This window comes from Pollachius pollachius (genome assembly GCF_949987615.1).
Source record: "Pollachius pollachius genome assembly, chromosome: 1".
NCBI lineage: Eukaryota > Metazoa > Chordata > Actinopteri > Gadiformes > Gadidae > Pollachius > Pollachius pollachius.
Genome location: NC_136934.1, coordinates 14,446,927 through 14,467,474, shown reverse-complemented (window position 1 = coordinate 14,467,474; position 20,548 = coordinate 14,446,927). Strand labels below are relative to the sequence as shown.

General features: G+C 48.0%; 1 protein-coding gene across 6 annotated transcripts; it reads left to right on the top strand.

The window, feature by feature from the left end:
* Positions 1 to 313: 313 nt before the first annotated feature.
* Positions 314 to 20,508, top strand: atxn2 (ataxin 2). 6 transcript variants are annotated; one of them, XM_079748444.1, is made up of 25 exons: positions 314 to 832; positions 2,299 to 2,332; positions 2,723 to 2,782; positions 3,336 to 3,407; positions 3,951 to 4,101; positions 4,914 to 4,928; positions 6,761 to 6,885; positions 7,011 to 7,102; positions 8,331 to 8,519; positions 8,890 to 9,062; positions 10,776 to 10,952; positions 11,257 to 11,436; positions 11,636 to 11,743; positions 11,863 to 11,933; positions 12,174 to 12,505; positions 12,596 to 12,659; positions 12,769 to 12,912; positions 14,479 to 14,496; positions 15,300 to 15,366; positions 15,561 to 15,754; positions 16,315 to 16,441; positions 16,904 to 17,089; positions 18,157 to 18,368; positions 19,335 to 19,509; positions 19,720 to 20,508. In XM_079748444.1, exons 1-25 carry the CDS (start codon positions 726 to 728, stop codon positions 19,746 to 19,748), a joined length of 3,102 nt encoding a protein of 1,033 aa, XP_079604570.1. In that variant the 5' UTR covers positions 314 to 725; the 3' UTR covers positions 19,749 to 20,508. The 6 variants fall into 6 exon arrangements, with proteins under 6 accessions (XP_079604570.1, XP_079604569.1, XP_079604573.1 ...); XM_079748443.1 differs by having other exon boundaries at positions 15,300 to 15,372; XM_079748447.1 differs by lacking the exon at positions 2,723 to 2,782 and having other exon boundaries at positions 15,300 to 15,372.
* Positions 20,509 to 20,548: the final 40 nt, after the last annotated feature.

Here is a 20,548-nt window from a genome sequence, read left to right as displayed (position 1 = left end):
AATCACTACGGCAACGTGCGTCTCTGTCAGTGTGTTCGCCGGCTCACGTGGATGCTACGATACAGCCGCCGACATTTAGTGTACTTCCTGTAAATAGTGCCATGTAGTATGTCTCTGTTATATGTTACAAATAGGTCTGAATGTACTTAACCATTATCTCAGTTGATGCACAATTTAATCATTATTACAAGTATAAACAGTGTTTTGAGTGTCAATTTACATTATAGGAATGTTTCGTTGAAGATGTATTATTACGCCTGTCATATATCCTTCCGCGGCTTTTTGTCTCCTTTCAGACTGTTTTGGTCTTTTCGCTGTTAGCAACGGAGAGAACCCGAGATAGCTGTAAACCCGATTTTGAGATAATCAGAAAAATATTATTGCGTTAACATTACAAATTGACAAGGGGTGCGAAACACACTTTACTTTCCGAAGAGTAATTGGCACTCGCTGTCTTTTTTAAGGATTCCGTTTCCTCTTTTAATAGGGATTGTACATATTGCTAATTTAGTTAGCCCTTATTAGAGAGCTAGCTTGTTAGCATCGTTCTCAAGAAGCCAAGGTAGATAAGCAGGTTGACATTAGCTTGCTAGCTAGCTACCATTAGACTGCTAGCGAGCTGTCACGCAGGTGGACGCCGTCACATCGCCGCCGAACTGCAGCGTGGAGCTGGTCGTTTTGAACCATTAGATAACACTGCAAACGTTGTCGTTTATGGGATCACCATGTCAATGAAGGCCGGTGGAAATCGCAAGCCCGGCGGTGGCAGCATCGGCGGTGCCACCGCTTCTAGTGCCGGAGGAAGCGGCGGGGGCCGACACAATTTGGGCAGGTCAGTGAAAAAATTGCATATGCGTAATAAGAGAGACTGTGATGCAAATGCAACGTACTCTCAAATTACTACAATGGCTGGGAACGGCACACGTTTTAAATGGGGACAGTTTGTAACGTTGGGGAAAACTATGTATATGAATGAGAACGTATTTGGGCCTTGGTATGTGTTGGCCACCTAGCGTTGCTGTTAGCTTGGCCTGCTGCAACTTCGACCAGATGATGCCTCATTAATGTACTTTAAATGATCCACGTCTGTTGACATCACCCCATGTATGTTGTCTTGCATTCCCTGTACGATTGTGCCTTTCGTGTGAGGTTGTAGCATTTGGGTGGTTCCTTATTTATTAATGGTTACTTCAACCTCACGTTGCCCTGCACGAAGTGCATGGCTTGATAGCCAGCTAATTAGCCGATTGACAGTCCGTGCTTGTATATCATGCTCATTTGGGGTTGGTGCGGCGCCAACATGATGATCGCCGATTTGCAACGAAACACAACTGGTTTTAATAGGGACATGCACGTAGCTATATATCGCCACAACGTGGCATTGACTCGCCAAGAATTTGATGTAAAATGTGTAGGCGCATGCATGAAATAAATGGGCGGGGGTGGCTATGGGGTAGAAGAGAGGATAAACCAGCAGATGGCTTTCAACCTTGACGTTGCCGTTGGTCTATATGTGAGAAAGTGTCCTTGAAGTATGACATTTATGCATGTGTCATTTTTAACCAATACTACAAATCTACAGGCTATGCACACATATTGCGAGTGCGTGGCATTGGCGTGTTCCGAATAGCCTTCATTTTATTGGTCCCCGACAGTAGTTCGCATTAATTGCGTAGTCTTCCAACAGAATCATGCTCAATATGTCGAGGGGGTTCAATCGTGATCGAAAAGATGCGTTGTCTTTTATTCTTCTGTATTCCATTATGATGTTAGTGATGGTTCGTCGGAATTGTTATGAAGTTATTCCGTTATTAGGCATTAAGTGTATTCGGTGGAACTGGAATATAGCGTTCATTGACTCAAATCGGCCCTTCCAGCGGCTGTACAAGGTGCATCTCAGGACATAGTTAAAGATCGAGGTTACGTTTATTTTCTTCCAAGAGCCACATTATGATCAGTATCCAGTTGTACTTGCTATGTCTGAATGAAACCATCTTTCACGAGGGATGCTTTCCTTTTTCAAATCTAGATCAGAAATGAAAATTGATTTATGATTCTTTTAATTTTGATCCTTTTTTATAAATTTCATTTTATTTATTTTCTTGATTCAAAGATGACTCATACACAGGACTTCTTCTCCCATATTGCTCCCACTTTTTTGTTTTATTTTTTAAGAGCAATGACTATCTTATTAAAGCATATTGTCAAAATATCATAGAATGTGAAATACTTTTAACCTTTTTTCTTTTATTTTTAAATTGCTGATCAATCTAAAAAGCATTTCCCATTCTATTTCAGAGGAAGGCACAGTGGCAAAGGACCTTCTGCAGCAGTAAGTAATTTACTTACTAGATATTTCTTGATGGGCTTGATGTTACTTTAAAACAAATCTTTCCAGTATTGGACCTCGTACCTGCATACTGCGTTGTTCAGAACAATTTGGGCCAGCCAAAGTCAAGAACATGTCTACAAACTGGTTGAAATAGTCTGAATTGTCCAGTCTCCCTGATAAACCTGTGTTGGAGTAAACAATGTGTTGACCACACTGAATATACCAAGACAGAAAAATAAATACAGTACATTTTACTTTACCCAGATGAATGTGTAAACAATACACAGGGACATTTAGCCTCTGTCTATACATTTCTATCTTAGGCGTTTTCTTAATTATAACCCAGTTACACAATTAAATCATAACTATAGAATTTTCTTTTCTCTTGAGGTTGTCTTCAATGGTGTGTATGCAAACATGAGGATGGTCCACGTGTTGACATCAGTGGTGGTATGTTTACTGCATTTGTTGGATAATTTAGTTGTATCCGTTATGCTGAGCTAGTTGTAGTTATGGTACTGTCTAGCTCCTAATGGTAGTGTTAGATTCCCACTATGGGGGGGGGAAGACATGCATGCTAAGAATCAATGCACTCATGGTGTTGTAACACACTTGGGGTAAATGCATCGGTCAATTGGCATATCCACTATGAGTCAAAGAGAGTATCCTGCACACTGCAGAGACGCCCGTGTTTGCATCCGCCTTATGCTTAGTGTAAATGAATCTCCTACCGCAGCATGCCATGCAGTCTGTCAAACAGCTTGTCATGCCCCACATGCTGTCCTCTCGGAGCGGTTCTCTGCGTCGCAGTAAACAAAAGCTGTGTAATTACTAGAAAACAGCTGGTTGCGAAAACAAAGCAGATATCCGATCAAAGATTTGATCTTAGTCTCCGGAGAACAGCTTTGTAGATCGTTTGGACTTGGCGCGTAGTTTGATATTGGAGCCAATCATCGTCGTGGTGTCCTACTGTTGTGATATGACTGTAATCTTGTTCTCACAGGGGACCAAGTGTGAGCTAAAGGTGAAGAATGGAGCCGTTTATGAAGGAGTGTTTAAGACTTACGGTCCAGAGGTAAGGATGACTTGAAATTCCTTCGTTAGGGCCGTTTCTCGGCCCTAGCGTATGCAGTGCTTTACTTTAATTTTCCAGGGAAATAACGGCAGTAGTTGAAGTTAATCAGGGAAGATCATGCCTAGGCAGCACTTGTATGCAGCTTCACCTCTAAGGTGGATTATATAAAGATTACTCTCTGCATATTTCCTTTTAAGGAAAGGAGGTATGTGGTCCCTCTATTCTTCCTTTTATGGGGATTTATTTTCCCAATGCCTCCCCTTTTAGGTGGCAGTTTGTACAAAAACTTAACCTAGCCTCAGAATATGACGTTCAGAGTAGCTGTAATTGCACAGCTTGGCTTTGATGCAGTTTCATGGTACTTCATTAATATCTGTAACAGCTTTTAAACGTTTTAATTTATATTTCATCTATCATTCATATCCGGTTATTACCTTAATGAGGTGTTGTGAAGGGACTGACTTGATATGCTTTCTCGTTCATTATTAATACATTTGTGAGGAAAGAAAAACATAACCTTTTCGTTGGTCCTGTGCCCGTCAGTGTGACTTGGTGTTGGACGCGGCCCACAGAAAGAGTCCCGAGCCAGCCGGGGGTCCACGAAAGGAAGATATTGTGGAAAGCATTATATTCAAGGCCTCCGATGTGGTGGTGGTGACCTTCAAAGATGTGGACCCCAATTTTGCACGGAAAGGTATAAAGACTGAAAACAGGATGGCTCCTGCTCTACTTGTTTTCAGCATCTGTTCGCCACAATCACATACACTGATAGTTTGTCTCGTTAATATATAATGCAACAAAAGTAATGCAAAACTGAATGAATATCAGTGTAAATTGATCTAGTTTAGTCTGTATTTACAACCATTGCTGTCAAAGAGTGCGAGCAGTCGGTTATATCGCGTCTGCTCAGAGTGGTCAGCCATTGAAAAGTAATGTGAATTATTGATCGGTGCAAAGGTCTCGCTGGCACAGCAGGGGCACTCAATAAAGACTGAATGAGCCTTCTTCATAGAATTCATCTGGATTTGCACAGCTTCTCATTTGAAATACGCTGGTTTATGTAGGATGGACGTGATAAGGAGCCACCAATGTGACTAGGCACACTGCATGTATCAAAGATTAAACCATCCAGAAATGTAATGCGATCAGTTGTCTCACCATCAAGTGACGAATTGTGTATTGTTTTACGACGTGAGCAGATTTCTCAACTAAGATATTTCAAGTTCAGAAGTCTATTTGGAGTGTATACATTTGTAATCCTATTTCAAATAGAGTATTTAGAACACTGCATTCATCAATGTCTATGAGAGATTCAGACTGAGGACCTTATTTAGTAAGTTGTGCAGTATTGTATACTTGGATTGTTTAGATAGATTAGTCATTGATAACTGATCAATTGGTAAATCCTCATCTGAGTGGGTGCAGTACTGTGTACTGTGCGGTAGAGTGCCTGCTCTCTGACACTCTTTCTTTCCCTATTTCTGTTTCTCTTCTCCCATGGTTTAGTCTCATCAGATGCAGGTAATATATCTGTTTTCTGTCCTTGTACATTCCTATAATTCACATTTCACGAACAACCCTTACCTCTTAACAATATAATTATTAACATTTAACAACATATGATTGGGGAGAAAGCACTTGTGTTTGGATTGAGGCATGCATGGATATAAGTTCTAACGCTATGTTTCGATCAATGTCATGGGATCTTCCTTTGAGTTTACTGTAGCCTTTTTAAAGGGGCAATCACAAAGATCTCCAATTTGTTCTCTTTGGCGCCACCTATGGCGGAAAAATCAGCAACACACATACACACACACACACAAGTGTCTTGAAGAGCGAGCCAGATGAGGTAGCTCCAACATACCCTCTCTGTGGGGGTGGAAAACGCACCACTAACTGCGCCGCTTGTGAAACCCAATACAAGAGCTTCAATCAGTAGTCGAGATGCTCAATCACCATGGCGCTGCATCCATTGGCAGTAGATGGTGACTTAACTGACTGTAATATGAATATTTGGAGATCTTTGAGATTGCGACTTTAAGCTTCATGTTGGGTATGATGGAGTTTCCTAGGAGGTCTGCTACTATTCAAGCAGTGATACAAAAAAAGATGCATATATCGGGCCAAATTCAGAGCCCGATACATGCATAATAATTCCATTATTCTTCCAAATTCAGATTTAAAACGTTTTTTTTGTCATTTTCTTTGAAACAAACATATGTGGCACTGTTACCTGGCTGTATTTTCACCTACATGAGCTGACACAAGGCTGGGTATGAACTCCTCATAAATACGCACTTGTTGTTTGAGCTTTCCTTTAATCCTTCCGTTTCTTTGTTCTTTTGTTGCTGATTTGAATGTCCTGTCCTGGTTTGTCTCCTCTAATATGTCCTTGTCTCTCTAACTCCCTCCTTCTTTGGAAAGTGATAACTGATTTAAAGATGATGCGCCTTTTCTCTCAGTCAATTCCTGTTCCAGTTCTGTATAAGAGTCCATTGTAATGCATGCTTGCTTACTCCCACCAAAGCGCCATCTTTGATTTGGCTTGTCTGCTGATTTGCCTAATTTGTAACTCTCACAACATTCTGTGTGAATACACGATTCCAACCTATGAGCTTGACATGATCAGGCCCTGTGGGCCCACCTTGCAGTGCTGATCATGTATTATGTGATGGATCAAGCCTCTCCCTACCACTTAATTGCAGAAGGTTGAACACGGGGGGACTAGTGGGAAAGCTAAATATTATCAGACCAGGGGCATGGAATGCTTTATGCACACGGCCCATGTGTGCCAGTGCTGGAATGAGATCAGACCTGGGTTCACTGAGATTAGATTTCCTTAATTCCCCCCCCCCCCCCCTCCCTGATTGGCCTAGCTTAATTAAACTATTCCCAAAGTAGGGACATAAGAATGTGAGAGTTAACAAGAGGCCAAATTAGTATAACTTCATACGGGTTATAATTTGGATGTTAATGACATGGAAGCTAGAATATTGAATGGTGGAAACCAAGGTTGGTTTTAAAAACCCATCTCTCACCTCTAACAACGGTTAAAAAATACAATAAAATGATTTCTGCTCTCCGCTGGAAGAAGCCTATTTTTCCTTGACGGGCATAGTAGTGGGTAGGGCTGTATTTACGAGGCCATAATATGCCTAATTTCCTTCAGTAATACCTTGGCCGGTTCAGGCAATTAATCCAGTGTTTTTATAGGCATTAGGCTTCCTAAAAGCCCAATGCTGAGGCCCTTCATAACTGACTCACTGAGCCTTGCTATAAACGTAGTGATAGTGCACACAAACATACATACTGCTTCCACAGGATCGATAGATAACTATGTGTGTGCACCGTAGACAACTTTACAGACGCCGCGGTGAGCGGTCGTGTTAACGGGGAGCACAAGGAGAAAGATCTGGAACCTTGGGACGGAGGGGAGACGCACACCTCCGGAAGTCTGGAGTCACTGGACACGGACGTAGTAAGACACGCACGCACACAGAGCAATGTAACATTTTATAGCATTCTGAATCTACATGTTTGTTGGTTTTATACGCTAAAGAAGAGAGCTCACGGGATATGCCTCTTTGTTTTCGCCTTCTTTAGTCCAACGGCTGGGATCCCAATGACATGTTCAAATACAACGAAGAGAAGTATGGCGTGCTGTCCACGTACGACAGCAGCCTCTCCACATACACGTAAGCCGTCCCCCTCACTTCGTGCATGTCGTGGGTTTTGAAAGCTGTGTTTGTCTTTTGCCACGATTCAGCTTTTTAAGGAGTGAGGACAGCTTGTTCTCATCAGTGGTTCTCAAACTTTTTTTAAGTTTTTTTAACAGAGTACCCCCTTTAAGATTGTAACCGTTAAAATATGTATGAATGATGTATGTATGCATGTTATTTCACGTAAACATTAAATTGGTGGTGCACATACTTGGTTTGGTGAGAAACATGGACTTGTGCTTCACTTATGAATCTTTTCATCCATTGGAAATATTTACCAAACTTGTATAAGTATTCAGATTTTGCCTGCCAACTATTTGACAATTATTCAAAACCAATATTAACACAACAAAAAAGAGTACCTCATTCAATAGTTCAAAGCAGCCCAATTTGAGAGAACCAGCTCATTAAACTAAACCCTGCCTCATTAAACCATTGAATCGTAGAGGCAGGAGCTTATTTGACTCCGGTGAATTCAGTCTTAGATACACTGGAGCTTGTTTGTATCCAAACAGTTGGGTTCTCTAAATAAATCATGGTATCTATCTTAACTTGTTATGCCAAGTATTGCCACCTGGAAACAACAGTAATGTGCTTTGAATCATGCTCCTGGGTGTGCGTGGAGAACTATCAGCTTTTGTAGAACCAGCTGGGCTTTAACTACGTTGAGGCAGACGGAGAAGTGCTGCTTGTGGAGAGCGACTGCTGCTATGCCCTTGAAAAAAGAGTGTGTTTGTGTGTTTTGTGTTAAACGTTCATTTTTGGGAACACTTCTAAGGTAGCAGATACAGAAAATCGTCTCTTCTGTATTGCATCAGTACTAACAGATCTAATTAATTGGATGCCAGTGTCCTAAAATCGAAGGAAATGTCATAAAATGAATGTATTAGAAATGAAATGTACTGCTTGGTAAATCGACTATTAAACCACTAACATACCCCGGTTTATGTATATTGTTATCTGCTGCTCTTTTTTGTAGGTTTTTAATCAATCTGGGATGACATTGTTCATTTTAAAGAGGAACGCACATTTGACAGATAAATAAAAAACTGCCTATTTTTTTTCAAGAAAAATAAAACCCAAGTCCAGGCTAAAGACGGCGGCGGGTAGCTGTAGGGGACTGCTTTAGCTCCCACCTTATCGGAGCAGCACCTTGGCCCCCCTATTGATGCTCGGCTGCTCTCTTCCCCCCCCCCCCCCCCAGGGTTCCCCTTGAGCGGGACAACTCGGAGGAGTTCCTGAAGCGGGAGGCGCGCGCGGCCCAGCTGGCGGACGAGATCGAGGCCAGCTCCACGTACAAGGCCCGCGTGGCGCTGGAGAACGACGAGAGGTCCGAGGAGGACAAGTACACGGCGGTGATGCGCGGGGAGCGCGAGGCGCACGCGCTCAGCAGGTGAAGCAGGGCCCGCACGCTCGCCCCCGACCGCACCGCCGCACACGCACGTACCGCGGCCTCAACATATAATATATACAGCATATAAATACAGACATGTGCACTTGGTGCGGAATTGTGTAAATAAAAAAAAAAGCTTGATTATTATATTTTTTGGCATGCGTGCTTTTGTTATGGACAGAATATACTTTTCGTTTCACTTCCAGCACCAGAATGCCAATTCCCTTACAAGTTTCCGTAGCACATATTTTCAACGTCAGTGTGCCAAAAGCTTTTTATATTGACGAGAATATATACTGACAGGACTGTTAACGCGTGTGTCTTGCACCTTTGCCTGGTGATGGCCGTGGCCACCTGTGTGCTCGCGTAGAGAGAACAAGTACATTCCCCCTGGCCAGAGGAACAGAGAGGCTTTGTCTTGGGGCGCGGGGCGTCAGAACTCCCCACGCCTGGTCCAGAGCTCCGCCGGACCCCCGCCGCCTCGCCCGGGAGCCCACGACTACAGCCCCAGCGCTGGGGCGGATCAGCGTGTGGTCAACGGAGGTATGGATGGATGTGGAGTTGATCAGTATTGACAAAAAACGCAACCCAACCGTCCTTCCAAATAAGGCAATGCATTTAGTTTAGGTTTTGATACAGAGTGTCATTGGTTTAAAGACATCTGCACAGTTGTTGTAATCATTTACCATTGAGCAACCACTGCTGTCACTAATCGTAGAATAGCTTTTATTTTTATAAATTGTTTTGTCAATTGAGGCTTAGAATTTTGTTGCTGCCTTGCTTCTCTCCATTTATCCATCCTCCTCTTCCATTGTGTTTGTGTGATGTATGGTCGTCAATAATTGGTTCCTTTCTTCTTTCAATCATCCTTTATCATTTGTCCATCCCTCTTTATAGGTCCATCCCATTGGCCCTCGCCCTGTCCATCTCCTTCCTCCCGCCCCCCCTCTCGTTACCAGTCTGGTGCATCCTCCCTGCCTCCCCGGGCCGCCACGCCCACCAGGCCTCCTTCCAGACCCCCCTCCCGACCTTCCAGACCTTCCTCCCATTCCTCTTATCCCTCCTATCCTTCCTCCTCATCTTCCTCGGCCCATCATGGGCTGGCGCTGCCAGGCTCCACTCTGCCCAAACGCATGTCTTCGGAAGGTACCCACAACAGTGGGGAGTAGTCCCGGGCAAAAACACTAGCTCAAGGCACATGCATTGATGTTGGAACAGAATTAGCTAAATGAAAGCGAAGGTGTCTTAAACCCAGGGTTGTGACACACCCTGTTGAAACATGTTTTTGCCCAGATATAGTGAGGAGCAACAAAACAGTAGAGCAACAAAACAGCTTCGACAACTGACCTAAGAGCAGTTTAGCCGCTTCCCTGTCGTGAGGATTGGTAGTGAGAAACAGCTCTTTTGTCAGTGCATAAGGCTGTTTCACTTTGCATGGGAGTGTCACCCAGGTTTTGCAGAGCCTTCCGTCTAGCGGAAGTGATGCCACAGTCTATTACAGGTCCCCACTGGCTGGACATTTTATCACCCGATCACGCATTGTGACGCAACGTTAAGCGATCGTTTGCTCCACGATACATTGGTGCCGAAACGTTTATCCGAAGTCTACTGAGCACCTCGCACAATATCCAAGGCTACGCATGGATGGAGAATGAATCGGTCTGCAGCTGCACCTCTTTGTTTCAACCATTCACACCAGACCCGCTGAAGCACAACAGGGGTGATTAGTTCAGATATTTTATAGGCCGTTAAAATGTCGTCTTTAAATCTCATTAGATTTGTCATGTGACCTGTGAAGAGGTCCGTATTTCTGGCACACTTTTATCTCCTGGCTCCCACCCATTGTCCAACACCTTATTTTTTTCTTCTTCTACCACTTCCGCATCTTTTTTCGTTTCCCTTTTTGCGTGTTTGTTTCATTCACCTTTGGTTGCTGTGTGTGCAGTGTACTGTGGCAACACACGGGGTCACCCACTGTGCTTCCTCTCGTGTGTGTGTGTGTGTGTGTGTGTGTGTGTGTGTGTGTGTGTGTGAGAGAGTGTGAGTGAGTGAGATGGGTAGAGCACCGGCTCCTTCAGTTATAAAAGCCCTAAATCCCAGAGGCTCTGACTGGATTTGGTAGATATCTGCCAGAAGGTGGCGCAGGGACAGAGAAGACTGTAGCTTTGCGATATCATTCCGTTGGAGTAATTAGTCCGCTTTTTGAAATCGTATTTTTGTTAACGTTTGTATTTTTGGTTTCCTCTCCATCTTCAGGTCCACCAAGGATGTCTCCAAAGTCCCAGCGGACTCCCCGCGCCCACAGAGTACCCCCTTGCCGGACCAGTGCAGGAGTGGACTTCATGTCCCACAATGCCCCTGGAGAGGTTCCAGTCACCCAGCAGTCTAGGAGTAGCTCCTCTGGGGGAACGTGGTCCTCTGTGGTCAGTGGAGGTAAGGCACATGGGTTATGGGTTTTACCCATTTACTTTTCTGTTTGTTTTAAAGCCCTTTCATAATAATATTTTCTACTTTTTAATTAGCAGAACAAATACATGAGTCACATCTGAAATAACCAGTTTGCTAATAATTTATAAACTTGTTCGATAAATAAAGAAAGCTTGCAGTCTCAAAAGTATTTGGATCTAAACTATAAATGCTTTTACTTGCTAAGTACTTTAAAGAAAGTACTTGGCTTTTTGTTATGAGTTGGTAGCTTGTGATCAACCCCATCCTTCTACCCCCGTGCTCCCTGCAGTCCACAGACCTCGCTCCCCCCGTCAGAACAACATGGGTGGAGCCTCCCCAGGCCCCGCCTCTGTGGCTCCAACCCAGGCAGGTGCAGCTCCAATGGAAGCGTCCGCCCCCCCACCGGTGGCGTCCTCTCCTGCCGCTGCCACCCCCACCCCTGGCACCGGGGCCGGTCCCGCTGCAGAAGGTGAGACTCCACTTGTGTGAGGTAGTTTGTTCACTGCTTTAAGAGGCAGGACTCGTCACTCACTCACTCACTCACTCACTCACTCACTCACTCACTCACTCACTCACTCACTCACTCACTCACTCACTCACTCACTCACTCACTCACTCACTCACTCACTCACTCACTCACGCTGCGCTTTCCCTCTGCGCTCTTCAAGGGAAAGAGAGCCGGGTCCAGGAGACGAGACAGACGTCGCCCACAGCGAATAAGGAGAACATCAAGCCCCTTGATAGCACCCCTAGTATAACTAGACCCGTGTGTAAAGGTGAACTCAACCGTTCAGTCACTGTATGCATTTCCTCTGATTCGGTGACATTGGTCTTGTTGATGAGTTGAATGAGGAACTGATCCACAATCCTTGTCTCCTCTCTTATTCTCCTGCAGGACCACCTTCCATGGCTCAAGACCACAGAAAACAAATAGACAATTTAAAGAAATTTAGCGTAGACTTTAGGGTGAGTTGAACACAGTTTTCTTTCTTCTTCTAAAGTAAAATGTCCAGCCATGTTGACATGCCAATAGTGCTGTGGCACACCCATGTACCAATCCCATGCTGAGTGGGACACGAAAGCAGGCCGGTTACAGCTACAACAACATAACTTGTACACAGTCTCCCATTTTCATCAGCAATCTGATAAAGCCTCACCCAAATACTGATCCTCTTCTCCCTCTCTTTCTCTCTCTGCCATGTCCAGTTGCAGTCCAGCTCTAACGCCGAGCCCGCGTTCGACCAGATGAAACCCGGGGACAAGCCCAAGGACCCTCCCCTAGACAAGGCCCCCGCTCTGGGCCAGGAGGGCGGCGGTGACGAGGGGGCGGCCGCGGGCCCCGGCTCCGCCCAGGGGCCCCCCGCCTCAGCCGGTAAGCCGGGCAGCCCCGCCGTGTCTGCCGCCGCCTCCTCCTCCCCCGCCGGGGCCGACCAGAAGAGGCCGGGGCCGGACGTGACCTCGCAGGGGGTCCAGACCACCTCTCCCTCCACCTTCACCAAGGCCGAGGGCCGGGAAGAGAAGAAGGAGGCTGTGCACGAGTGAGTAGGAAGGAGAGGACGGGGGAGCCCTGAGTTGGAAGTGGAGGGAGCGTTGCTAGAATTGTTTACATTCTTTCTTCCCCAATGCAGGCAGGTGAAGAAGTCCACTTTGAACCCCAACGCCCACGAGTTCAAGCCTCGGTTCAATGCCCAGGTCAGTCAAAGGAGGGCACAGGCATTTGATGAAAATCAACGGCATTAAGCGTCCCCACATGTGAAGCGTACTCAGCTGTGTGGCACGTCTCGCTTCCTTTCCTTTCCAGCCCAAGCCTGCCAACACACCCACGCCCCCACGGCCGCAGGGCCAGCCCAGCCCCTCCATCGTGGTGCAGCAGCCCCCTGCGGTGTACAGCCAGGTCTGCTTCCCCCAGATGTACCCCCTCACGCCCGTCAGCCCTGGAGTGCAGGTGAGAGGCAGCAGACACCTGCGATAGAGAGGCCCCCGTGGGCAGATCCAAGCCTTGTTCGTAGTTGTGCGATGACAGATCCACAGGCGAGGGATAATCACGGCCCTCGCCCGCGGCTCAGGGATTTGTCGCCGTGTTGCACAGCACCGAGAACGAGAAACTCTACGGGAAAAACGATTGAGTATGCGGTCGGAACCATGGCTCCCGCCTGAGGTCCTAATCGAACTGATTGTATCGCTTGCGTAGTTGAGTAAAAACATTACAGCACTGATGTCTGCAAGTCAAACATTAACAACTAAAAAGGAATAAAGTGTATAAAGCACCAAAGTACCCAAATATGGAGTACGCTAGAAGAAAGCTCAGGTTTATCTTTTAACTTAAACTGAACGCCCGTTGGATCCTTCGAATCAGTGTTTAAAACTCTACACGCAGTATATTGATATTAATGCAATAATAACCAAATAACCAAGACCAATGCCTCCGCTCCATCAACGCGACGTCTTTCAGCATGCTTCCACAATAGTCTCTTTCCCCTTATCCCTCTGTCTCCCATGCTCCACATGTTTGAGTCCTCACCCATCGTTTTCCTCCCTGTGCATCCATCTTCTGTCCTTGTTTATTTCCACCCAGGAGAATGGCGCTACCTCGTTTTTGTCATTTCTTTGTTTACTCGATGTCCCCAACACACACCTGCATGCGTTGTTTTGTGAGCTGTTTTCCTTCCATCATTTTTTAATGCACGGGGGATGCTGCGTCTTTTCATGCTGTTCTTTCATCTGACACGCCCACACACACATAAACACAATATACATATTGTGCTTTTCCCCTTAACTCCACAGCACTGCTGTGAATATACGTCCCCAGCAAAATGCAGACTCCCTGAGTATACCGTGGCAGGATGCTATTATTATAGTGTTCTGTTTAGACTAACTCATAGTAAGAAAAGCATTTTGTCACAATTCACCGTTTGGAAAAAGCATGACAAAAATCTGATCAAAAAGGTAACTCGTAATAATCATAATTTAATAATAAAGGATTTAGATGAAATACAACTGAACCAGGGCCGCGGTCAGGGAGTGGCCAAACGCGAGGAACACATCCTGGTGTTTCACTGGTGGTCACGGGCCTCTGAAAAACCTCCATCCGTCCACACACGACCCCGCGGGCCGTCAAAGAAAAGCGCTGCGAGTTAATCGATCAACGGAAAAATTAAAAACGGTCGACTTTCTTTAGAAGGCTGCTGTAGGCGTGTGTGTTTTAACAGTTGATAATCCGTCCATTTTAAAAAACTGCCCATTAAGCAGATAAGTAATTCGAGCCGACAGCCGGCTACAGCCTCAGCCTACGGCTCCACTGATGCAGATAACCCACAGCTTGTGAGCGTCAATATCTGGTTGTCCTGCCAGTGGCTTTAAGGAACACTTGGTGATCCAACATCAGTCAAGACCAAATGAGCAACATGGGTGTCAAACTAAAGACTGGTTCTTTTTTCCCCCCTTCTCCCTCTCTTCCTCACTCCCTCTCTTCCTCTCTCCTCTCAATCTTCTCTCTGTCTCTCTCCATTAGAAAAGCATAATCTGGAAGGTTTGTGACATTTTCTAAAATTTCTATTATATCTTTTTCTTTTTTTTCTTCCTCCACACAACTCCACATTGACATTTTTTTTGCTTGCCCTGCGAAGTAATGCCCGACGGAGGTTGGCTTGCCAACTTCCTTCCGCAGTTCCTTCAAACAATCATTTTTTTCTTCCTTTTTTCCACGGGGGGTCCTTTTCATCTGCATCCTAGTTACCGGGGGCACCATTACCGTAGTGTTCCGCTGTCACCCTCTCATCGTAACGGATGCAGTCGCTGATGAGCAGCGAGGGGGATGGCTTACCACCGATGCATGGCACACTTGAGACAGGGAGTTGACACACGTTGTATTTGGGTGGTAGTGTCAAAAGACAGAGTGCATCTCAAACAGCGGTGCAGCTTTCCCGAGATAGACTCAGCAGGAGGAGGAGGGAAATTGCATGACAACCCAAGGTAAGGGATTAGACTTCTACTCTCAAACCGTGGCCCCAGAAGGCATGCTGGGATGTGTGGGTATGTGTCGGCACTCGCACACGCACAACCACCCGGTGTTGTAGTTCTGTGTGTATGTTGGGTGTCAGGGACCGCACGACGAGCCCAGTGTGAGCGCCATATCCTCCCCCCGCAGTCCTCGATTCAAAACAAACCCGGCCATCTCCCTGTGAATGGCCTGGTCAGGCTCCCTCCTGTTTGTGTTTGAATCAGGAGGGCAGAATGAACTGAGTTGACAGTGGGAATGAGTGGGGAGGACTCTGTCCGTGGGTGTGCCGTGCCTCACCCCTTCTGTCCCTCTCTCCTTCTCCATCACTCCAGTCTCCGGCCATGTACCACATCCAGATGCCCCACATGGCGGTCAGCCAGTCCAAACCTTACAGACCAGGTAAAGGTGAGCACAGCCCCACATCATTCAGGTCAACGTTTCACCTCCACACCCGTGACGTATCCCTAAAGAGCCGAGACGCTTGCCCGAAAACGCTTCTTCACTTTCTGTCCCGTTCACGTGGAGGTGAGATGAGACCACCGCTACCACCAAATGCTTTCTCTCCCTGCTCCACGTCCCGCTGTCCTCTCCAGTACCCAACATGCCCCAGCAGAGGTCAGACCAGCACCACCCTCCCGGCACGCCCAACATGATGCACCCGGTCACGGCGGCGGCACCGCCCCTCGTAGCGCAGAACCCCGCCTACTCCGCGCAGTACTTCACCTGCAGCCCGCAGCAGTTTGCCAGCCAGCCCCTGGTGCAGCAGATGCCCCACTACCAGTCCCAGGTGAGGTGCAGCGGTGGGTCAGGGCTCCCCGGGCTGGGCGCTGGGACCCCCCGGACAAGTCGTCGCCAACCGATCCATTGTGGGCGTGGTGCTGTAGAGGGATTCAGAAAGAATCATAGACAAGGACAGAAAAATAAAGAAGTATAGTAGAAAGCGATAAGTATATCACCGGGTTCTAGTATTACTGACAAATGAACTTATCCAATCATGTACAAATCCAATCCAATTATGTGCAAAAGTAAAAGTTATACTCAATTATGAGGGAGAATATCAGTTATTAAAGGATTTAGGTTAATACAGTTTTTATGTGACATGTGAATATAAGGCATCACAGCCCGAGGGCTTCCCAGCTGTCTGAGGGACTCTGAAGCTGTTCTGATCAAAGTACAGAAATATGAGCCCAAAAACCAAACGGAGGAACAATTGCACGGTAGAGGACTCCCTCTATAGGTTGACCCCATGCTATTGCACGCCTAAACTCTGATTGTCCACCATGACCGAGCCTGATTGCATTTGACCCCCTGTAACCGTCCGTCCATCCTGTGTATCCCCCCCGCTAGGCTCAGCATGTGTTCAACCCGGTGATGCAGGGCAGCGCCAGGATGATGGCTCCGCCCACCCACGGCCAGCCCGGCATGGTGTCGTCCTCCACCACGCAGTACGCTGAGCAGACACACACCATGTATGGTAGGTCTGCCCCCCCCCCCCCCAGGAATGATAACTCCCTGTCCTTGGCGAGTCGAGCCACCCGGTCCCCACGTCGTGTGTGTGTGTGTGTGTGTCTGTCTGTGTGTGTGTGTGTGTGGAGAAAACGGCTGATTCCTCGCGCTGCACGTAGCGGCAGTGAAGATTGGGTTCTCCGGCATCCCGGCTTCGCCTCTGCACGCGAGGATATAAGGACAGTTGGCTTGGGATCCTTTTTCTTTTGCACCAGAAGCCCTCTGGCGTCGGGTGCGGGCCGATCTGTTAGTCGCTGATCGGGTTTCACCCGTTCCTGTGTGGCTCCGGTCGCCGCGGTAACCAGACTAGCCGCGTGCCTGCCTAGAGCCGCTCGCGGGCCTCAGGTTGGGTTCCGGCGCTGACGTTCTCCGCTCTGTGGTGTGTGTTTGTGCGTGCGTGCGTGCGTGGGCGCGTGTGTGTGTGTTCCAGTGTCGCCAGGGCCCATGCCCCAGCAGTACCCCCACCCCAATGCCACCCTCCACCCCCACCCTCAGCACCCTCAGCCCTCGGCCACGCCCACGGGCCAGGGCCAGCAGGGTGGGCAACACGGAGGGCCCCCCAGCCATCAGGCGGCCAGCCCGGTCCAGCACTCGCAGCACCAGCAGGCGGCAGCAGGTGACTCCGAGCTCCCGTCCGCCTCTAGCCCCGAGCTCCTCACGTAGCGCCTCACGTAGCGCCTCACGTAGCGCCTCACGTAGCGCCTCACGTAGCGCCTCACGTAGCTCCTCACGTAGCGCCTCACGTAGCGCCTCACGTAGCGCCTCACGTAGCGCCTCACGTAGCGCCTCACGTAGCGCCTCACGTAGCGCCTCACGTAGCGCCTCACGTAACGCCTCACGTAGCGCCTCACGTAGCGCCTCAGGTAGCGCCTCACGTAGCGCCTCACGTAACGCCTCACGTAGCGCCTCACGTAGCGCCTCACGTAGCTCCTCACGTAGCTCCTCACGTAGCGCCTCACGTAGCGCCTCACGTAGCTCCTCACGTAGCGCCTCACGTAGCGCCTCACGTAGCGCCTCACGTAGCGCCTCACGTAGCGCCTCACGTAACGCCTCACGTAGCGCCTCACGTAGCGCCTCACGTAACGCCTCACGTAGCACCTCACGTAGCGCCTCACGTAGCGCCTCACGTAGCTCCTCGCGCCCGCCCTAACGCACACGGCGACCACCGCCCCCAACGCACCAAAGCTCACGCCCAGAGCGCAATCGTTAACCACGCCCTCTCTCGGCCCACCCCCACGCTAATCGATCAACACTTCCTCGCCGCAGGCCGAGCTGCCGCAGGCTCTCTCCAGCGTGGGGGTGGGGGGCGTATTCATGCCACCCCTGCCTGGCTGATTTTTTTTGTTGAGCGGATCCCTTTAACTGGCCTAGACGAGCGAAAGCGCGCGGGATTTCACACGCCTTCCGTGGGAAGACGAGGGCACAAGGAAGTTGTGCTTCCATTTGCGCTCTGCTCTGAGCTTTGGTGTGCTGAGGCCTGCCCTGTGACTCACAGACGGACCGCTTCACGTTTCTAAACACCAGTCCAGCCTGTCAACAGTCTTCTGTGAGTCCGGCGGAACGGAGGCTCTTCGTTGTGCGTCGATTCGAACCTCAGTATGAAGGGGCCTGCCGAGCAGTTTTCCTTACGCATGCTTTCTTTCCGTGTGTGTGCGTGTTCTTGTGTGTGCGTGTGTGTCCCAGCGGCGGCGGCGGCCCAGGCTCTCCACATGGCCAACCAGGCCCCCCAGCAGCAGATGTACTCGCCACTGGCCCCCAGCAACCCGGCGATGAACCAGGGGCCCAACCCCCAGTCGCCCCAGGCCTCCTTCCCCACCGGCCAGCAGACGTTGTACCTCCACCCTCAGCAGGTGCCGCACGGCTACAACCCCAACCACATGGCGCATGTCCAGCAGGTGAGTCTCGGCTCCGTCACGCACGCTTTCCAGTTCTAACCAAATCACAACTATTAAAGTCACTTATGGCGCCCGCAACAGTTATTAATGAAACAATGATGGCCAAGGTGATTGGATCCCATATCTCACCCGACCATTATGTAACTTGGAGTAAAAAAATAAGAAACCTTTACTTAGTTATTTTTAAAAACTAAATAAAACACAAACACACGCACACACCACCAGTCAGCTCCCAGCCAATAAAGTGCCTCTAGCCATGTCCCGTTGATTGGAGTTTCTTCAGTTCTCCTTCTTGCGTAAACGTAGTGTCCTTGGGTGCCATTATTATTGGGTATTATTGCCCCCCATATCCTCTGCACATTTTAGGACAAAACGCAGCCGATCATATTCCTAAGGAACAAGAAATGCCATTTTATTTTGTAATTGTTTTTCATGGCTTTCAGAAATGGAGCTGTATTAATTTTCTGGTTGCGTCATTTTGTCTGGTTGCGAGTGCTGCTCTTATGGCTGCTCTATATCCACAGTGCCCAAAGCTAAGCTACTCTGGTGCCGCTGCTCTGACAAGTCTGCTACACGCTTAAACATCCGCTACTCGCCATACGCTAAAGCAAAGAGAATAAATTTAGTCTTTAGTCTCTGTCTCTCTCTCCCCCCCGTCTCCCTCTCTTTCTCCCTCTCTGCTCCCTCTCCCCCCCGTCTCTCTCTCTGTCTCTCTCTGCTTCCTCTCTGTCTCTCTCTCACCCCCCGTCTCTCTGTCTCTCTCTGTCTCTCTGTCACTCTGCTTCCTCTCTCCCCCCGTCTCTCTCTGTCTCCCTCTCTGCTTCCTCTCTCTCTCTCTCTCTGTCTCTCTCTCCCCCCCGTCTGTCTCTCTCTCTCTCTGCTTCCTCTCTGTCTCCCTCACTTGCAAACAAACGCTGGCCCTCTCAGCCACCCCGTCTAACAGCCAGCCTGCTCCTTGTCACCCAGGCTCATATGCAGTCGGGCATGGTGCAGTCACACCACGGCGCGCCCGGCCACCCCCCCATGATGCTGATGGCCACGCAGGGCCCCGGGGGGCCCCAGCCCCAGATGCCCCAGAACGCCCTGAACCCCATCCCCGTCTCCTCCACCACGCACTTCTCCTACCTGGCACACCCACAAGGTAGGCTCCCGGGTCCACTTCCCTGGGGGAGAGAGGAATGTGTTGGTTTAAATAAAAAATCTCTTGACTGTGTGATATCACGACTAGGTTTTTTTTATTTTCGGTGCTCATCAATGCACCTAGAAGTTGCAGGTCTTTGTGTACGTTCTACATCTGGCGTCACTCAAGCTGAACCCTGATGTGTTTGGTTTCCCTGTGTGCTTCCTGCAGTGCAGGCTCATCATCAGCAGCAGTTGTAGACAGGGGGCGCTGGTGAGCTGAAGGACCCTCTGCCTCGCACTTGTTACCCAGAAGAAGCTGAAGAGAACGACCCCCCCTTTCCTCCTCCTCCCCTTTCTTCATCCACCCATGACTCATAATACTCATCAGCTTTTCTTCTCCCCTCCTCCTAACCCTCCCCTCCAAGTCTAGGCAATAAGAGAATGTTAACAGATTGATGCAGTGACGAAACCTTTTAACAAGATTAATATTTAACGGGAAGAACCGACTGTTTTATGGCCCTGTTAGCTGTTCAAGATATGGGCATACACAGACACAGATATGCAGTACATACAGACATAACCGTTAAAAAAGAAAAACAGCGTCGACACACATTTTTGAGAGGGTCCCTAACGGAGTTTAAACTCGAGTCAGCTTGCCGAGCGAGGAGCAAGAGAGGAGAGTAAGCAATTAACGGAGAGTAAATAACAGAACTGGAACTTAACGTATTTGTCTGCACCTTGTTATGGAAAAAAAAAATCTTCCAACTTCTAGACAGTATTAATCCTACTGTTTAACTATTGCTGCTGCTGCTATGTGCTGCATTTGTTTCCAGTTACATGACAAGTTTCTAACCAAATCACAACTATTAAAGTCGTTTTTTGGCGCCCGAAGACGAGGAGAACAGTTATTTATGAAACGATGATGGCCGAGGTGATTGGATCCCACTTCTCACCCGACCATTATGTAACTTTTAAGTTAAAAAAAGAAACTTTTACTTTGTAGATAATATAAATAATTTAAAAAATCAGTAAAAAAAATAAAAAAACAATAAAAAAGT

Excerpts from the sequence above, each read along its gene's own strand:
- atxn2 (XM_079748443.1), top strand. The coding sequence starts at position 726 with ATGTCAATGAAGGCCGGTGGAAATCGCAAGCCCGGCGGTGGCAGCATC. Across the intron at positions 2,333-2,722 it reads GCAAAGGACCTTCTGCAGCA|GTTGTCTTCAATGGTGTGTA; the intron begins GTAAGTAATTTA and ends TTTTCTCTTGAG. Across the intron at positions 10,953-11,256 it reads GTCCTCTGTGGTCAGTGGAG|TCCACAGACCTCGCTCCCCC; the intron begins GTAAGGCACATG and ends TGCTCCCTGCAG.